The sequence below is a fragment of the Jaculus jaculus genome, chromosome X, assembly GCF_020740685.1.
Source record: "Jaculus jaculus isolate mJacJac1 chromosome X, mJacJac1.mat.Y.cur, whole genome shotgun sequence".
NCBI classification, from domain to species: Eukaryota; Metazoa; Chordata; class Mammalia; order Rodentia; family Dipodidae; genus Jaculus; species Jaculus jaculus.
The window spans coordinates 53969067-53986311 of NC_059125.1; the positions used below are offsets into that span (position 1 = coordinate 53969067).

The window sequence follows — 17245 nt, forward strand, 5'->3', positions numbered from 1 at the left end:
AGATTAGTTTTTCTCTCTCCACACACTTTCCCCACCACACATTTAGTGAAACATGCTTTACTTGTCCTATTTCTTAATTCTTCTGGTATGTATTTAAGACAGAGTACAATTTCATCTATTAAATTAAACTTGCTCCTCTTCTTCAAATTCCTAATTTGGGACAAAATCCATAGATGTCAAAAAAATCCATAGATGGACTGGAGAGATGGCTTATCAGTTAAGAACCTTGTCTGGGAAGCCTAAGGACCCAGGTTTGATTCTCTAGCACCCATGTAATCCAGACGCACAAGGTGGCACATGCATCTGGAGTTCATTTGCTGGAGGCCCTGACATGCTCATTCTCTCTCTCTCTGTTTTACTCTCTCCCTCTTTCTCTCTCTCAGAGAAAGAAATAAATAATTTAAAATCCATAAGACATCTCATCTTTCTTTTAATAGTCTTATGAAATACATCTACTTCACAGTAGAGATGGTTTTGAAAGACTAGTTACTTCTGTACATTAAAATCCATGTGTATGTATTAAAGACTAATAGACACACCCTGATTATAAACTTGTTTAAGGACTGAAGAGGTGGTGCAGTGGTTAAGCTGCTTGTCTACAAAGCCTAAAAATGCATGTTCGAATCTCCAGGTCCCACATAGCCAGATGCACAGTGATGCAAGCGTACAAAGTTTCACATGCATACATGGGAGCACACACATTCTCTCTTCTTTCTCTCTGCCTCCTTCTCTCTTTCTCTGTCCCTCTTTCATTTTTTTAAAAATTTTGTTTAAATAATTTTCAAAAGATGGAATGGAGATTACATACTGTATTTATTAGGAAATGGTCCCCAAGTGTCCTTTCTCTGTTTCCTTCATGAAGACTTGTAGAATGCTAATGTCTTCTCAACAATCACTTTTCCAATTGTGGAAACACTGCTATAAAAAAATCGCTTACTCACAAGCACTATTTGAAAAAGAATGAACCCATTCCAACTCCTAAGGATGAGGCCAGTAATGATATTAAAGTAGACTGCCTTGGCAATGACTGATATGTATTCATGTGTGTGTAGGCAAATCATGGGTATTATCTCCTTTTCCTAGGATAGTTTTCATTTTCAAATGTTAGTTATATCATTTAATAAAATCCCGTTCTTCTTTCATTTGGTATGTAGCCTATGTCTTTCTTACATATTTCCAGGGAGCAAAGATATCTTTCTAGGGTAGTTCATAATTCTCAGATCTGCTGGTAATTTTTCCTTGAGGACTCCTAATTAGCAGGAGAGAATTGTTTAAGATCTGAAGACGACTTCTTGTAGATGTGGCAACAAGTTGAACTAATCACAGCCTCAGAGCAGATACCCTTATGCATTCTGGTTCCTAGATCTCACAGCTGACAACAGAGGAAGGACAGACATCAGTAACGTCACTATTCAAATTTGCTTGGCTGCTCAATATGACTCAACATGGGGCATTTCCAGCTCTAGCTCATATTGCCTGCTTCTTCTGATGACACCTCGCCCTACTATTTCCAAACCACATTACTTGTTTTAATATCGCTTGCATTGCTGAGAATGGAACCCCAGTCTGGCATATGTGTAAGCAAGCACTGGTCCACTGAGCCACACACCTCACGAAAATGGAATCAATTTTAATGATGTAAAATGGCCCCTTAACCGTGTGAAACAGTTCTTCTACAAGTGGACACTTCTCCCACTCAGTTTTACAATACATGTTAAGTTAGACATTGGCTCAAGTAGCTTACACTTCATCAACATTAACTGTATACACATAATAGAATTGTAAATAACATCACATAAGCAGTTAATATTAAAATTCTGTACTTAAACCAAAGCATTATTACGTACTTCTTGTCTGACAGAATTGCACAGGATTTTTTTTTTTCAACCAAGTTTGAAGTGCACACACCAAAGGATTAAGGGCATGGAGGGTTTCTGAATAAACTAGGGCCTTAGCAACATTCTGCCTTGAAATATAAAGAGAGCAGACAGGTACTAGACACAGGTTTCACTTTTTTCACCTCCACTGGGTGTAATGTGTACTAATACAGAGAGACATCAATTTCAATAGAATATCTGCTGAAAGGCAGACCAATAGTTATCACAAAATACATGATAAAGTAACTGTACACTGTTTCTGAACATCTAATTTTTTGTTATCTAAATAAAAAGCATCTAAGATAAAAACAAAAAATGCGCTCCTTGGAAACTGCAGCAAAATTCCAACGTAACAAAAATACAATTGCCCATTAACCTCTTATTTAAAATACAGACAGAAAAGCCAAGATTGTTTTGTGTATCTGATTGTTTCTATAAACAAGGAAGAAGGAACACTTCCCATCATGTTGGAGATTGTCCTCTCTGCTGTAGGCTGTGGAAGTGAGCCTCCTTCAAGACCTGGTTGATGTGGGAGTAAGGACCTTGGCACAGTGCATATTCCTCATGGGAGTACTCAGGGATAGTCGAATCAAATTCAGCAATGCCCTGGTTTAAGCTGCTTTCTTGTACACACTCCCTCTTGGGGTGGTTGATGCTGTGGTGGTTCCTTTCATTATCACTGCTCGATGACTGGAAGGAGAAAAATAGAAGGAGGGTGGCTATTATGATACTATCATCATAGCATTTCTCTTCAGCTTGGAGAATACCAGCATCAAAGTCTACAAAAGACTTACCAGCTTATAAAGAACAATCACTTAGGACATCATTCCCTCTCACAACAACCTTATAAATTAAGTGTAGATTAACATCTCTCATTTTCCAGACCAAGAAACAGATCTTAAGTGTGCCCAAAGTTCTTAGCATCAAGGTGAAGATTCAAATATCCACTTTCTAGCTCCATATGCTTTTATACGGCTTCTGCCCCTACTTGTAACACCTATTCCAATTACCTTTCTCAGAGAAGTAAGTTCTCATCTTCCAGGAAAAATCATCAAACAATGCTTCAGAATACAGTATGAACTAGTACCACACAAAGTGAGGTAGAACGTGGGTCAAAGTTAAATGTGACAAAGAAATACATAAGCTCCTCTCTTACATATGCATGCACTTACACATACAAATACATCATGGTTGTGTACATATCTCTTGATAGTGGACATATCTGGTCCTTCTATATCAATTAAAGATGTTGTACATAGCCTGAAATGCATTTAACATATTTTTCATGACAGTTTAATATATATTAATGCTTGGCATTTGCAAAGCCTAGCATTCATTAATCTCTTATTTGTGGGCTGGGTATAGTATGCACACGTGTGTGTATGCATATATGCACATGTTTGCTCTTAAAATTGATTTTCATTGAAATAGCAACACTCACAATCTTTGTCATATTGGAGATGTCACTCAGGGATCATTGAAAACAATCATATCTGGCATTTTATAGACTGTGGATATACTGCAATAGTAATGTGCTTGCCTAATATGCACAGAGCCTTGGATTCCATCTCCAGTAACACACACACACGCACACACACTTTTTGCCTCCAAGGTTAGCATTCTTAAAAGAGAACATTACAAGCACACTTACCTAATTTAAAATATTTAACAATATTGGTAATTTTCTTATAAATACCTTATAAGGTCATCTTTTTCAATGGTGACATTAATAATGATTTACACCAGCAACAGTCATCACTGATAAATCATAAGAAACTTTGCAACTCACTGTTATTCACAAGTATCAATTCACAATATTTATGTAATTAGGCCCATATATTAAAAGTGGTATCCGTAAAAGACAAAGGATGAGCCAAATGAGGCTATATGTATTGTAGCAGTGGATTTCAAATTGATCTAAGGTTAAAAACAATTCCATAAGAAAAACTACATCCATAACCTTGAATGTAAAAATCTAGAACTTGTTAGGTGTGGTGGCACACACCTTTAATCCTAGCACTCAGGAAGCAGAGGTAGGAGTATTGCAATGAGTCCAAGGCCAGCCTGGTACTGCAGAGTGAGTAACAGATCAGCCTGGGCTAGATTAAGACTCTACCTTGAAAAAGGGGAAAAAAAAGAACAAATACACAAAATATATAACTTCATAGGCCAAATAGAATTTAATTGTAAAAACTCAGAAAGTAATTAAATTTTTACATTAGATTAATAAAATACACATACACACACAGGTTTGTGTTACTTAGATTTCCTTATAGGTTTATGTTTGTTCATTTTTGGCTACGTGTTAGTTCCCAAAAAATAAGGTAAGCAGTCCATTTACTTCAAATTACAGCATATCTGTTTTAGACTCTAGTGTCACAACAGTGACAGCATGGCAAGAAAATATAGGTTACCTTCCAGTTTCTGGCTGTTTTTCAAATTTTGTGAACTTTTATTGGCAATTTTCATACATGTATATAATGTATTTTGATCATAATTCCCTCTTGTCCCATGTCCACTGAAAACCTTATGCTTTCCAACTAATCCCTCTCTATTTGAGTCCTTTCATTGCCTTCATCCATCATCCATGACTAATGCTGGTGGGCCCAATATTGTGCAGGTCTTATGTGAGTTTATGATGCAGCAGCCACTTCATATCTGGAAGACAACATCCAAAGCACTCCTGCACATCCTCTGGCTCTTATATTCTTTCTGTTCCCTCTTCCAAAGTTGTTTCCTGGGCCTTGGAGGGAGTGGTATAGAGATCTCATTTAACACTGAACACTCAACAGCCACATAGTCTCAGCACTTGACGTTTTGAGTCTCTCCACTAGTCACTGCCAACTTCAAATAGAACCTTTTCTAACCAAAGCTGAGAGCAGCACTAACTTCCAGGCATAAACATAAAACTGTGAGGACAATTTTATGAATACAACATATCCATTTAGTAAAAAATAAAACAAAACAAAACAAAAACCATGTAGCTTTCCTCCAAGGACCTATGACCTACTCAGACACAGGCTTTTGACTAGGTTTTTGTACTAAGTATGAGTTCCCTCCCATGAAGCAGGCTTCATGATCTATCAGAGAGCAGTTGATCACCCCCATATTAGTCATGCCACAATTGCACCATTGGACACATCTTGACAGAATGGTCAGCTGTGTCATTCACAGGGTCCACTGGTGGGTAAAAGTATTGATGACTTTTCTCCCCTAGTACCCTGCATAGCACTTTTCGGCATCAAGACAACTTAGCCAATAGGGAGAAAGCGTTCAGATCATTTCCATCTTGCTTTCTCAGTGTCCTAGATTGAAGCGCTTGCTTTACTCAATATATAATATTATATTGTATGCTATATTGGGTCTTACATTTTAGTTCTGGTGGCCAACCAACAGTATTAGCAATAGCCAGTGCTGTTTGTAAGCAGCTTCCCTAACCAAGATATCTCTGGGAGGAACCCTCCATTTATACCTTTCCTTTCCTATAACAACTTATTTCTGGGAACATTATCTAGCAAAACAGGGAACTTTAATACAAAGTCTTTTTAAAAATTACATGTCTTGCAAAGACTTTCTGAATACAACCCCAATTGCTCAGGCAATAAAACCACAGATTAATCACTGGGACCTCATGAAATTACAAAGATTTTGCACTGCAAAGGACACAGTGAAAAAAGCAAAGAGACAACCTGCAGAATGGGAAAAAGTCTTCGCCAGCTCTATATCTGGTAGAGGATTAATATCTAGGATATACAAAGAACTCAAAAAGTTAAATAATAAGGAATCAAACAAGCCAATCAAAAAATGGGCTATGGAGCTAAATAGAGCACTCTCAAAGGAAGAAATACGAATGGCATATAAGCATCTAAAAAAATGTTCTACGTCACTAGTCATCAGGGAAATGCAGATTAAAACTACATTGAGATTCCATCTCACTCCTGTCAGATTAGCCACCATAATGAAAACAAATGATCATAAATGTTGGCGGGGATGTGGAAAAAGAGGAACCCTTCTACACTGCTGGTGGGAATGCAATCTGGTCCAGCCATTGTGGAAAACAGTGTGGAGGTTCCTAAAACAGCTAAAGATTGATCTACCATATGACCCTGCTATAGCACTCCTAGGCATATATCCAAAGGACTCATCTCATTTCCTTAGAAGTACGTGCTCTACCATGTTTATTGCTGCTCAATTTATAATAGCTGGGAAATGGAACCAGCCTAAAAGTCCCTCAACTGATGAGTGGATAATGAAGACGTGGCACATTTATACAATGGAGTTCTACTCAGCGGTAAAGAAAAATGAAGTTATGAAATTTGCAGAAAAATGGATGGACCTGGAAAGGATTATACTAAGCGAGGTAACCCAGGCCCAGAAAGCCAAGCACCACATGGTCTCTCTCATATGTGGATCCTAGCTACAGATGATTGGGCTTCTGCGTGAGAAGGAAAATACTTGGTAGCAGAGGCCAGTAAGTTAAAAAGGAGACATAAAGGGAAGAGAAAGGAAGGGAGGAGGATACTTAATAGGTTGATATTGTATATATGTAAGTACAATGATTATAATGGGGAGGTAATATGGTGGAGAATGGAATTTAAAGGGGGAAAGTGTGGGGGTGGGGAGTGAGGTAATTACCATGGGATTTTTTTTTATAATCATGGAAAATATTAATAAAAATTTAAAAATTTTTAAAAAATAAAAATTAAAAATTACATGTCTTAATTACCTAACAAAGCATTAGGTTTCCATGTGACTATTTCATAAATCTTTAGTTTTGTTGAACCCTCCCACACCCTCTTCCTCTCAATCTTCCACCCTTATCACCACTGAAAACTTTGTACCTCCAGTATTCTACCCCTGTACTTTCATATATTTTGCTATCCCCTCCCCTTAAGCTCCCCCCACAATGGCCTCTTCCCAGCTTCTACTGAATCTTATTCCAACTTATATACAAACCTAAAGTCCCAAGCTAGGACACAGATATTAGATGGAACATGCAGTATTTGTCCTTCTGAGCCTGGGGAACTATACTTTTCCAGACTTAACCATTTTCTTATAAATTTCATTTTCTCTTATAGCTGAATACAATTCCATTGTGTATATGTATTATTTTTTTATTATCCATTCATCAGTTGATGGGCATCTAGGCTGATTCAATTTCCTAGCTATGGTGAATAGAGCAGCATGGATGAACAAGTATCTCTGTAATATGGTATAAAGCCCTTATGGTATATGTCCAGGGGTCATATGGTAAATCTATTTTTAGCTGGTTTTTGAGGTAGGGTCTCACTTTAGCCCAGGCTGACCTGGAATTCACTATGTAGTCTCGGGTTGGCCTTGAATTCAGTGATCTTCCCACCTCTGCTTCCTGAGTGTTGGGATTAAAAGCATGTGCCACCATACCTGGCTATCTTTAGTGTTTTGAGAAACCACCACACTGATTTCCACAATGCATTCATATACCTACTAACAGTGAATCACTGTTACTCTTTCCCCACACTGTCACCAGCATTTTTTACCATTTAATTTCTTGGTGACAGCCTTTCTGACTGGGGTGAAATGGAATCTCAAAGTAGTTTCAATTTGCATATTCAAGATGTCTAAGTAGGTTGAACAATTTTTAAAAATCTATTGGTCATTTGTATTTCTTCTTTAGCAAACTCTATTCAGCTCCACAACCCATTTAAAAAAAAATTTAATCATTATTATTTAGTGTTTTCATTTCTTCATATCTTCTAGATACTAATCTCTCAGGTATGTAGCTGCTAAAGATTTTCTCCCATGCTATACGTTGTTTTGTTGCTTGATTAAGTTTCCTGTATGTACACTGAGCTATGCTGACTTTTGGCTTTGATAACTTGAGCAACTGGATTCCTCTTCAGGAGCTCCTTACATATGCTGGTATCCCCATGTGTTTCCCTTATTTATCCTCTAACAGTTTCAGAGTTTCCAGTTAGATTAAGGATTTGATCCACTTGGATTACTTTCTTGTGCATGATGAGAGAGGGTTCTAGTACCCAGTTTTCCCATTTGTTAAGGAGGCTGTCCTTTCTTCATTGAGCATTTGGCATTTTGTCAAAAATGTCTGTGTTGCATGGAATTATATCTGGGTCTTCTATTTTGTTCCATTTACCTACAGGTAAATTTTGTGCCAGTTACATGCCACTTTTAGTACTATGACTCTGCAATATACCTTGAAATTGGGTAAGATGATACCACTAGCCTTGTTCCCGCCCCCCACCCAGGATTGTTTGGGCTATGGGGAGACTTTTATGCTTCCAAATTAATTTTAAGATTTTATTTTGGAGAAGATGTTCTTGGAATTTTGATGGGGACTGCACTAAATCTGGAGATTGCTTGTGATAAGATAGCCATTTTCACAATATTGATTCTTCTAATCCATGAGCATGAGATATTTTTTCAATTTCCTAGTATTTTCTTCAATTTTTCTCTTGAGTATTTCAAAGTTTTAATTATAAAGATTTTTCACTTCTTGAGTTAGGTTTATTCCAAGATATTATTTTGTTTGTATCTATTATGAATGAGATTGCTTCCCTGGTGTCATTTTCAGCCTATTTGTTATAGGAAAGATACTGATTTATGTGTCTTTACTTGGTATCCTACTACACTGCTGAAAGTGTTTATCAGAGATAGGAGTTTACTGATGGAATCTTTAGGGTCTCCTATGTATAGAATCATAACATTTGAAAATAAAGATAATTTGACTTTACTCATTCCCATTTGTATCCCTTTTAATTAGTTACTCTTATTTCTTTGTCTAAGACTTCCAGTACTACATTAAATAAGAATGGAGAAAGTGGACACCCTTGTCTTGTTCCTAATTTTAGTGAAAATGCTTTGAGTTTTCCACACTTAGTTGCCTATAAGTTTGTCATATATTTCTTTTATTATGTTGCAATATGCTCTTTCTAATCGCAGTTTGTTCAGAACATTTATTCTGAAGAGATGTTGGGTTGTCAAAATTCCTGTTCTACATCTATGATCATGAGATTTTTGTCTTAGAATCTATTTACATAGTACATTGCAATTAGCAGTTTATATATGTGAACCATCCCTACATCTCTAGAATAAAATTTAATCATGGAGAATGACATTTTAATGTATTCATGTATTTAATTTGCAAGTATTTTGTTAAGATTTTTGTATCTATATTCACAAGGGAGACTGGTCTATGGTCTATTTTAATTTTTGTTGTTATCATTGTTCTTATGTCCTTCTTTGGTTGTGATATTGGTAATATTGGCTTCATAAAAGGACTTTGGTAGTGCTTCTTCCTTTCCTAGTTCATGGAATTGTTTTAGAAGCATTAGTATTACTTCTTTATTGAAAGGCTGGTAAAATTCACCAGTGGATCCATATAGGCCAGGACTTTTTATTTTGAAGTTTTAATTTTTATTAACAGCTTCCATGATAATTCCATCCCATCCCCATCTTTCTTCATTAGTCTTTCTTATTTTGATGTCATCATTTTTTCCTCCTATTATGAGGATCTTGTGAAGGTAGTGCTAGGCACTGCGAGGTCATGGATCTCGAAGCCAATTTCTGGCTGGACAATTGCATTGTAAGCAGCCCTACCCTTCCTCTGATTCTTATATTCTTTCTGCCACCTCTTCCACAATGGACCCTGGCCTTAGAGGGTGTGGTAGAGATATTTCAGTGCTGAACACGCCTCTGTCACATCTTCTCAGCACTATGGTGCCTTTTGGGTCATCCTAGTGGTCACCACCATCTAAAAAGAGAAGCTTCTCTAGCCAAAAGTGAGTGCAACATTAATATATGGGTTTGAATATTAAGTAAAGTGCTTACAGGGCAGTTTGGGGGGAATGATATATGCATTTAGCAAGACAAGAGCAGGTGTTACACTCCTAAGGCCCATGAACCTCTCTTCCACCAGAGGCTTTTGATTAGGTAAGCTGTTGGTTTTCCCCCATAACAGACATGGCATTGGCTCATTTGGCCAGGTTGGCCAAACTTGAGGCTTTCATTGTCCAATGTTTTTATCACTGATGGCTTCTGTCTCCTATAGGGTTGCATGTATTGCAGCTTTTTCCAGCTTTCTGTCAGCTGGTCTAAAGGGAGATTTTTTTCAGCTCAGCCCCCATTTTATTTCTTGGTGACCTTGCAGCCCAGGCATGTGGAATCTTCAGCAATAGGGTCTTATCATCTGTTCCTGGTGGGAAACCAAGAGCCTTGGCAATGGCCTGTAATGTTTTGGGGGCATTAGAGACCTCCCTGTAAGCCAGGATATTTTTAAAAATTATTTATTTGCAAGGGGAGAGGGGTGGAGAAAGAATGGGCATGGTCTCTAGCCACTGCAGACAAACTCCAGATGCATGTTCCACTTTGCACATCTGGCTTTATGTGGGTACTGGGGATCAAACCCAATTAATTAGGCTTGGAAAGCAAGCACCTTAATTGATGAGCCATTGCTTCACTCCCAGGAGTTTTGTTTTGTTTTGTTTTTAGTTGAGAGTTGTTTTTTAAAAAACAACTTTTTGTGGCAGGACTGCTTTAAATGGTTTATCTCATCTTGGTTTAATTTTGGTAGATCATAAGTATATAGAAATTCATCCATTTGTTTTACATTTTCCAATTTATTGGAATATACAGTATAAACTATGACCTTATGATTTTATGAATTTCACTGGTGTCTAGTATAATTGCTTCTGTTTCATTTCTAATGTTATTAATTTGGGTATTGTCTCTCCTTTGGTTAGTTTCACTAAAGATTTATCAATCTTGTTTATCCTTTTAAAGGACAAACATTTTTCTTTTTCTTTTTCTTTTTTTATTTTTTTTTTTTTTTTTTTTTTTTTTTTTGGTTTTTCGAGATAGGGTCTCACTCTGGTTCAGGCTGACCTGGAATTCACTATGTAGTCTCAGGGTGGCCTCGAACTCTCGGCGATCCTCCTACCTCTGCCTCCCGAGTGCTGGGATTAAAGGTGTGCGCCACCACGCCCAGCTTTTTCTTTCTTTTTCTTTTTTTTTTCTTTTTTTTTAAATTTTTTTCCAACATTTTTCTTCATTGATTATTTCTACTGATTTTTTTGTTGTCATTTTATCAATTTCTGTCTGGATCTTTACTATTTCTTTCCATCTACAGATTTGGGGCTTGGTTTGTTCTTATTTTTCTGAGCTCTTAGTTATATCATTATTCATTTGAGATCTCTCTGATTTCTAAATAAAGGCCCTTAATGTTATAAACTGTCCTCTTAGGGCTGTGTTTACTGTATCCCGTAGGTTTTGTTATGCTGTATTTTATCATTTGATTCTAGGACTTTTTTTTTCCTCTTTGTTTCTATAATGACCCATTCATAATTCAACAGTGTATTAGTTAATTTCCATGAGTTGTGTATTTTCTATAGTCTCTTTTGCTATTGATTAGTAGTTTGTTCCATTATGGATTAGATATACTATCAGGAATCATTTCATTTTTTGCATAAGATATGATCTATTTTAGTGATTTTCATATGCTGCTTAGAATTCTGCAGCATTTGAAAGAATTGAACCCAGTCTGACAGGCTTTGAAAGAAAGCATCATTTATCACCGAGGCATCTCCTCAGCCCTTCAAGCAGGTTTTATTTAGTGAAATAAGGTACCCTTATGATTGGTGCATATAGATTTAGAATTGCAATGTCCACTTGCAGGATTGTTCCTCAGTCACTATAAAGTAACCTTCTTGATCTCTTCTGATTAATGTTGGTTGAAAGTCTACCTTGTTAGGTTATAGAATATTGTTACTTGATTGTTTCTTACCCCATTTACTTTAAATATCATTTTCATCTATTCCCCCTAAGGTATTACCTGTCTTTGTTAAGGGGAAAGGCTATTAGGGACAATAAACAAAAGTAATCCACATTTTTCATTTTACTTACTAATGTACTTATGAAGCTATCATCTGTCTATGAGAGAGAGAGAGAGATTGAGAGGTACATATAGAGAAAAAGCAAATGGCTGTAATGGGCCCTGTGATGGTTTGATTCAGGTGTTTCCCATAAACTTAGGTGTTCTGAATGCTGGGTTCCCAGATAATTTGGGAACTAACACCTATTGGAGGCAGAGTCTTGTTGGGGGTGGACTTATGAGTGTTATAGCCAGTTTCCCCTTTGCCAATGTTTGGCACACTCTTCTGTTGCTGTTGTTCACTTGATGTTGGCCAGGAGGTGATGTCCACCCTCTACTCATGCCATCATTTTCCTCTGCCATCATAAAACTTCCCTTTGAGTCTGTAAGCCAAAATAAATCTTTTCCCACAAGCTGCTCTTGTTTGGGTGAATTCTGCCAGCAATGTGGATCTGACTGCAACAGGCCCTCCCTTTTGCTGATGTGAATGAACTCAAAAAATATAGTACTTTGTGCATCTGGCTTTACATGGATACTAAGGAATCAAAACCAGCCCAGCAAGATTTGCAAGCAAGTACCTTCTTTAACTGCTGAACTGTCTCCCAACTTTAAGTAGTTTACCTTTTAAAATTTATTATATTTTATTTATTTGAGAGAGAGAGAATGGGCATGCTGGGGTCTTAAGTGGCTATAAATGAACTTCAGATGTGTGTACCCCCTTGTACATCTGGCTTATGTAGGTCCTGGGGAGTCAAACCTGGGTCCTTTGGCTTTGGAGGCAAATGACTTAACATGTAAGCCATCTCTCCACCCTGTATTTCACCTTTTAATTCCACTTTCCAGCTACTAGCCTATGCAGGTCCACACTGATTAGCAGTAGCTCCTTTATGCTTTTCTGTAGTTATCTCCTTGGATTAATAAATTCATTTACATAACTTGTTTCTTGCCAAAAACAAGTGCATGGTGTATTACATTGCCTCTTTTGTTCCTCTGGGTTTCTTTGGTAAGGCTCCTATGCCCCAATTTTATCCAGAATGGTTCATAAAATATTTAACTTGGTTGGGAAGAGACATCATTAGCAATGTTTATTAACACATTTTTATAACTTTGGCTTTTTTGATAGCAGGCAATAAGAAATAAGTGAATGGTTTTTATAGGTGAAGCAACTGGATTGGTATGGTACTACATGTCGATTATCCCAGCATTTTGGAGGCTGAGGCAGTTGGATCTAGAGCTTGAGGCCAGCCAAGAATAATATACTGAGTTCTAAGACAACCTGGGATGTGGGGTAAGACACTGTCAAAAATAAGAGAATAAGCCAGGCATGGTGGTGCATGCCTTTAATCCCAGCACTCAGGAGGCAGAGGTAGGATTGCTGTGAGTTCGAGGCCACCCTGAGATGACATAGTGAATTCCAGGTCAGCCTGGGCTAGAGTGAGACCTTACTTTGAAAAAACAAAAATAATAAGAAGAAGAAGAAGAGAATAAAAACAATAGAACCTTCTGAGCCATTAACAATGATTATACTATTTTATTTGTGCTGATATATAAGGATGTCCCTGATATCACATGGGAAGTTTACACATTAGTATAATATTTTCTCAAGTGGCTTATAAATGTCTAAATGTCTATACCAAGAGTTGGTTGTAAATATGCAAACATATGTATGTGTTGGTTGGAAATACATGTGTGTGTGTGTATGTGTGTGTGTGTGTGGGTGTGTGTGAGGGTGTATATGTGTGTGTAATTTGAGCATATAAAAATTATCATTGTGTTCGGAACATCTTCACTTTCTAGTTCTATAACAAATGTTAAGTTTTTTCAAAACAATTTAGTTGTAGGGCTAGAGAAATGGTTCAGCTGTTGTCACTTGCCTGCAATGCCTAAGGACCCAGATTCAATACCCCAGTACCCATGTAAAGCCAGATACACATTGGCACGTGCACCTGGAGTTTGTTTGTAGTGGTTGGAGGCCCTGGTGTGTCCATTTTCTCTCTCTCTCTCTCCATATATATATATGTTTGCAAACAAAAAAATAAGATTCTATTTGTAGATATATAAACTATAGAATGCTAGTATAATGATATGGAAAAAAAAAAACCTTGCTTTTAGAGTCAGTTTCTTCTGACTTCAAAACAGAAGAGGTAAAATGAACTGTGAAACTGGAGAAAGGGTTGGAATGAGTATTTAGCATGCTTTGATTTAGTAAAGAAATTCCAAAACACTCCCCACACATAGTATTTTCTTGATCAGTAGATGCTGTTTATCTTCGTTTGTGAATAGCCTTCAGGTGAGATATTTGAATGAATGAAGACAGAAAGCTGGAAGAAGCCATTCTGCATGTAGTTCAATGGGAGAAAGAGAATTCACCAGTGAAGATACTCAACAGTAGACACTGCAAGCCTTATAGTTGGCCAGCCAGGCCAAATGAACAAACGGGTGCAATAGTGGCATGTCTGTCATGGTGGAAACCAACTGCCTTCTAATTGGACTGGAGGCCTGCTCTATGGGATGGAATACATCCCTGATACTAAAAACTTAAAACAGGGGTAGTCATGAGCCCTAGGGGTGTAACGTCTGCTGCTGCCTGGCTAAATGTATATACTATGCTTATCAAACTGCCCAGTAAGCACTTCTCTTAATATTCATAACCTTATATTAATGCTACTCTCACTTTTGGTAGAGAATCTTCTCCTTTCAGATGGCAGTGACCTTGGGACGACTCAGAAGGTATCATGGTGCTGGAAAGAAGTGAACCGAGTGCTCAGTACTGCAATATCTCTATCACACCTTGCAAGGCTCAGGGTCTAATGTGGAAGAGGTTGTAGGAAAAATGTAAGAGCCAAAGGAAGGGTAGGACTCCTTACAACATGCTCCTTCCAGACACAAAATGGCCTGGGTATCCATGACCTCACAGTGCCTGATACTACCTACACAATAATAGGAGGAAAAGATCATGACATCCAAATAAAAGAGAGACTGATTGAGATGGGGAGGGGATATGATGGAGAATGGAGTTTCAAAGGGGAAAGTGGGAGGAGTGAAGGTATTACCATGGCATAATTTTTTTACAATCATGGAAGTTGTTAATAAAAATTTGAAAAAAAGAAATATTTTTCTATAGGATCTACTGGGAGGAAAGGTGATCTTGATTGGCCTGTGGCCTTGACAATAGAAACTTCTCTTCATACAGAAATATTTACTTAACTGCACATGATGTTCAGGAAGAGAACAAATTCTTTTACCAGAAGAAATGACATCATGAATAATCCAAGACTGAGAACAATTCATTAAAATATAAATACTTTCCCAATAAAGAGACTTTCACAGGTCTTACTTCCGTTCCTAGCCCCACAGCCTGAAAGATGAAACAAATAGGGCTGGCTGGGGGAAAAGAGGAGGAGAATATGTTCCAGAAGGAACTCACTATCATCACAGTTTTTGTACTTGGGAAAAGGAAAAACAATCACTTATTGAAACAAAGGTGATTGTTTATTTTCTCCATGTCTATGAAAAGACAGGCCACACATAAACGGAATCAGACTTCTAGAACATGAAGAACTTAGGGTCCTTCTATAATTTAGATACATAGGTGCATACAGTCATCTTGATTTTCCTAATAAGGTCACTGTTCTTAAAAAAATATAAATGCATCTTGTCATTTCCTGAATAGTAACAATTTTTCTTCCGAGTGCTTCTTGTACTATACACTTACAAAGTTCAGTCTTGCTTGCTCTGAAATGCTGGCATGAGCTTTAGTACTTGTGTATGTGAAAGGCAAACAGAGCAGAGAAGCTTGTGCAGATTCATGGACACAGAAAACCAAAATCACATTGAAAAAGACTCTGGAGGACAATGCCTCATCAAGCAAAATTCGCACATGATGTCAGGATGGAAAGATGGCTTAGTGGTTAAGCACTTGCCTGTAAAGGCTAAGGACCCTGGTTCGAAGCTCGATTCCCCAGGACCCACATTAGCCAGATGCACAAGGGGCGCATGCATCTGGAGTTCATTTGCTATAGCTGGAGACCATGGTGTGCCCATTCTCTCTCTCTCTCTCTCTCTCTTTCTCTCTCTCTCTGCCTCTTTCTCTCTCTGTCACTGTCAAATAAATAAATAAAAATAAACAAAAAAATTAAGAAAAAAATCGCACATGTCCTTCACAATGATCATGTGGCCCAGCTTTGTGCACAGAATTGCAGCTTATTCTAGGTCCTCACAAAATCTGAATTTTTGCCACAGATTTATTTGAGAAAGAAAAGCAGATATCCATAGGGACAGAATGGGTGTGTCAGGGCCTCTAGTCACTGCAAATGACCTCCAGATGAGTAATCCATCTTGGGCATCTGGCTTTATGTGGGTACTGGGGAATCAAACCCAGGTCCTTAGGCTTTGCAGGCAAACACCTTAACAGAGCCATCTCTCCAGCACTCAGAGCCAGAGTTTGGAGGCCAGGAGACACTTGATATAGTATGTTCTATTTGGGAACAGGCCAAAAAATCACCCGTGGAGCTGTGTATCAATCAGTGTGACTCACAGCCCTATGCCTGGGCCACTACTCAAAGAGAAACATCAGAAGGTACATGTCCAAATCAGAGTCCAAACATGATTACTAGTAGACACGGATGTACTTCTCCAGGAGTATGTATGGATTCAACAGATAACACTGGTACCTAAATGAGTAGAATGCATTGTGAATGAATGTATCAAGGAATGAGGGAGACTTGAGCAATGAATGTTGACTGGGGGAAAGGAAGCACCTTACAAAAAAAGACATGATATGCAATGGCGAAAAAATTAACAGAATGAGTGTGACAAGTGGGGAGAGCAATAGTAGCATATGAAAGATTTGGGGAGAGGAACAAAGCTGCTACAAGGATGTAAATACCACCAATGACCATTGTTGGGTAAGCAACAATTCTGGCCCTCCTAAAGCCTGCCACAAGATTTCTGTCTTTTAGAACCTACAAAGCAATCAAGAGTGACAAACATGACCCACAAACTGATAACACCTCTAAGAGAAGATTTTTAAAAATATTTCCCCAAATATTCCCTTAGTCATCTGGACTTACACTACTTTAAAAAAAAAAGTGGCTTGACATCGAGACAATTCCTCCCAATTGTTACAAAAATCAAGGACTTATAGAAGTCTAATTTCAAATGTATGTGGGGCCCTTGCTTGATTATTCTCTCATTTATTTCTGTTCCCTTGCAATTTGACTACTGGATTATTAACTCATTTCCTACATGATCAATAGGAGAGAAAAGACTGACAGATCTGTATCAGTAAGCTACTTGGGTTTGATCTGTATACATTTCAACTCTATTTCCTATTCTACTCAATAATCAGAAAAATACTGTAAAACAATTTTTCCTTGCAAGTAATTTAGACAGGCACAAAACATCAGGCCTTTATGTTTACATTACTGTCCATCTTGTATCTTTGTTCCACAAGACAAATTTATAATGAAAGTGGTAATATAATTGCTGAAGATGTTAAAAG

General features: G+C 37.6%; 1 protein-coding gene and 1 non-coding gene across 3 annotated transcripts in view; one reads left to right on the top strand and one right to left on the bottom strand.

Annotated features, from left to right (window-relative positions):
- Nucleotides 1–1610: 1610 nt before the first annotated feature.
- Nucleotides 1611–17245, bottom strand: part of Fam104b (family with sequence similarity 104 member B) — a 77882-nt gene continuing 62247 nt past the window's right edge. For both annotated transcript variants that reach the window (XM_045140008.1, XM_045140007.1), the window contains exon 3: nt 1611–2567. In XM_045140008.1, the coding sequence (XP_044995943.1) occupies nt 2340–2567 (228 nt within the window). In that variant the 3' untranslated portion in view covers nt 1611–2339. The remainder of the gene's footprint in view (nt 2568–17245) is intronic.
- LOC123456931 lies at nt 15050–15175 on the top strand. Its single transcript, XR_006634792.1, has one exon. It is a non-coding gene; the product is annotated as a small nucleolar RNA SNORD22 (small nucleolar RNA).